General features: G+C 43.2%; 1 protein-coding gene across 1 annotated transcript; it reads left to right on the top strand.

Annotated features, from left to right (window-relative positions):
* Positions 1 to 520: 520 nt before the first annotated feature.
* LOC104626769 (protein phosphatase 1 regulatory subunit 3C-like) lies at positions 521 to 1,545 on the top strand. The gene is given in 3 exon segments (XM_010294788.1): positions 521 to 550; positions 552 to 587; positions 589 to 1,545. Coding segments are annotated over 3 exon segments (1,023 nt in total).
* The last annotated feature ends 1,132 nt before the right edge of the window (positions 1,546 to 2,677 follow it).

The raw sequence follows: 2,677 nt of genomic DNA, 5'->3' as shown, positions 1-2,677 counted from the left end.
AAGGTGCTTTAGCATTTTTATCCATCTGAATTAACCAAAACCAGAGTGCCTAACAAATGCGCTTATGGCTGTTCAGAGCCACAGCGTGATGGTTCTGCGTCAAGGTATATAGCATCCCCTTTGATGCTGTGATGGGATAGGTGACTTGCTTAATATGGTGCTGTCTCCGCTCAGAGGTGAAGCAGCTGATCCAGCTTGCTGGAATTTTAAGACCTGGCTCAGAGTCTCTAAAACGGAAGCTAAAGTGGACGAGCACTTCCACTGTAACTGGATCTGTTTTACTGGTCACTAGAATGTTCTTTTCTGTATTTTCAAGGAAATGTGTTTCATTAGCTGTCACTAATATCTGTTTTTCAGTGGTTCGGAAAAAGCAAATGAGATTACATTTGAACTGAAAGAGTTCAGAATTAGCAAGAAATGACTGCTCACCCTAGTTCCTTAGCTTGAACTGTCAATATTAATTTAGGCTGCATTATTTAAAGCCGTGCAAAGATGAGGCCATGAATAATTAAGACAGTGGATGAAGCAAATACGCATTTTAAAGAACCTTCTTACCTGATATAACAAATAATAACGTCCTGTCTTTGTGCTCCTTTCAGAATGATACAGATCTTGGACCCGAGACCCTTGCCAAGCTCCATCATGCCTGTAGATGTGGCCATGAGAATTTGCTTAGCCCATTCTCCACCGCTAAAGAGTTTTCTCAGCCCCCTTGAGGACTGTCAAAGAAACAACTTTGTGAACAGACTGAAACCTCTCAGACCATGTCTTCATGTTAAACGTGACTCTGAAGCTCAGAAGAGTGACTGGAACCACTCAGCAGCTCGAGCCAAGAAGCGAGTTGTGTTTGCGGACTCGAAGGGGCTGTCCCTGACGGCGATACACACCTTCTCCGAGTTCCAGGAGCACCCTGGGTGGGATCTTCAGTTTGACCTCTTAGGCCTTGAAAACATAACATCTGGCTTAAAGCTACATGAGGAGAAAAACTTGATTCTGGGTTTTCCTCGGCCCTCAGCTGACTACCTGGACTTAAGGAATCGCCTGCAGAAGAACTTGGTCTGCCTGGAGAACTGCACCCTTCAAGAGAAGGTGCTGTCGGGTACAGTTAAAGTAAAAAACGTGAGCTTTGAAAAAAAGGTTCAGGTTAGAATTACCTTTGATACGTGGAAGACCTACACGGACATTGAGTGTGTATACATGAACAATGTTTATGGCGATTCTGAAAATGATACCTTCTCATTTACCATTGACTTGCCGCCTGCCATGTCCTCTGAAGAGAAGATAGAGTTTTGCATTTCTTACCAAAGTGGAGAACATACTTTCTGGGACAATAACGAAGGTCAGAATTACAAGATTCTCCATGCAGAGTGGAAGCCTGATGGTGTTCAGATACCATCTGCCAAGAAAGACTGTGTAGGTCTTCAGACTCCAAGGAAAGACCAAGAGAGAGAGCCTGATCAACTAGGCAGTCCGAGGCTGTCCATGGGTATCTTTCCCCAGTGGCAGAGCTTGGGTCGGACTGAAAATTCATCACCATATTGGTGAGCAATACTAGTGAGGAAGCGTTCTTCCATTTGGCAACGGAACAGTGTTAGTTTTCTGGTTCACATACTACGTGATGAAGCCACCTGGCAGGTTTTGTTGGCTGTCTGAACAAATCCAAATTCACTAGTCTGCGGGACTTGTTAAGCTTGTTAAACCATATTACGCTACTGAGGTTCTTAGCCAAAACTTATCCTTGGAAAGAAAGAAAACCAAGATAAAACCCATGTGTATGCCACCTACTATAGAAATATAGCATGCCTGTATCTTAAGTATACGCTGCTTGCTTTGTGCTCAGACTCTCCTGAGTCGCTAGGTGAGAGGCTCTTGTGTGGCAGTATGGAAGGCGATGGTATCTTAGCAAGCTGTAGTAACTGCATATGTGAGAGTACGTGTGTGTGCGCAGGGACGTCACATGAACAGAACATCATAATTCATTTTGCACCTATTAGGAGTGCAGTAGAGATGAGGCGATGCTGTCAGGATGGAGGCTTGCTATGATCCTCCACGTGCTTGTAGCAGAGGCAGGTAGGAATGCGTGGCTAGGATTTGTGGCTTCAATACAGGTTAAGAAACTTGGAGAGGATAATGGAAAAGTGGGAGAAGGAGAAGAGGTAGGATGTGCTGTTTAACTTGGAGACGTACAATGTTCTAATTTCTTTCCAAAGCTGGTCTTCTAAATACCAGAGAAAGTTCTATGGGATAAAAAGGAGAACGGATAAAAAGAATAATACAGAAAACGATGCAAAGTGAGTGATGGAAGTGACCACCACTTTGGGAAGACATCTCTGTCCTCGTTGGCTTTGTGAATAATAAATGTCTTGCATTTGAGAACAAATCTAACCTTGGCTTCATCATCCTACTCACTCAGCAGGCAGATGGTTACCTTCTAACGTTAAAAGAAAAATGTGCCTTTAAAAAAAAATTTTAAAACCACCCTACATGCCAAAAATGGGGTTAGGTGAGAAAACAGACCAAGTGATTTGTAAACTTCCTAGTCCGTAGCAGCTTTGGATGATTTGACTCATCACCTGATCTAATCTTACAGCGTCTGATGGTCGAGTATCCTGCTCCCTATTGCAAAGTTAGTGATGATTTTTCACAAGTGTGTAACATAAGTGAGGTCCTTCATATT

Source organism: Phaethon lepturus, unplaced genomic scaffold (genome assembly GCF_000687285.1).
Source record: "Phaethon lepturus isolate BGI_N335 unplaced genomic scaffold, ASM68728v1 scaffold11859, whole genome shotgun sequence".
Classification (NCBI taxonomy): domain Eukaryota; kingdom Metazoa; phylum Chordata; class Aves; order Phaethontiformes; family Phaethontidae; genus Phaethon; species Phaethon lepturus.
The sequence above is the reverse complement of the archived record's forward strand: the minus strand, read 5'-3'. Positions and strand labels throughout refer to the sequence as shown.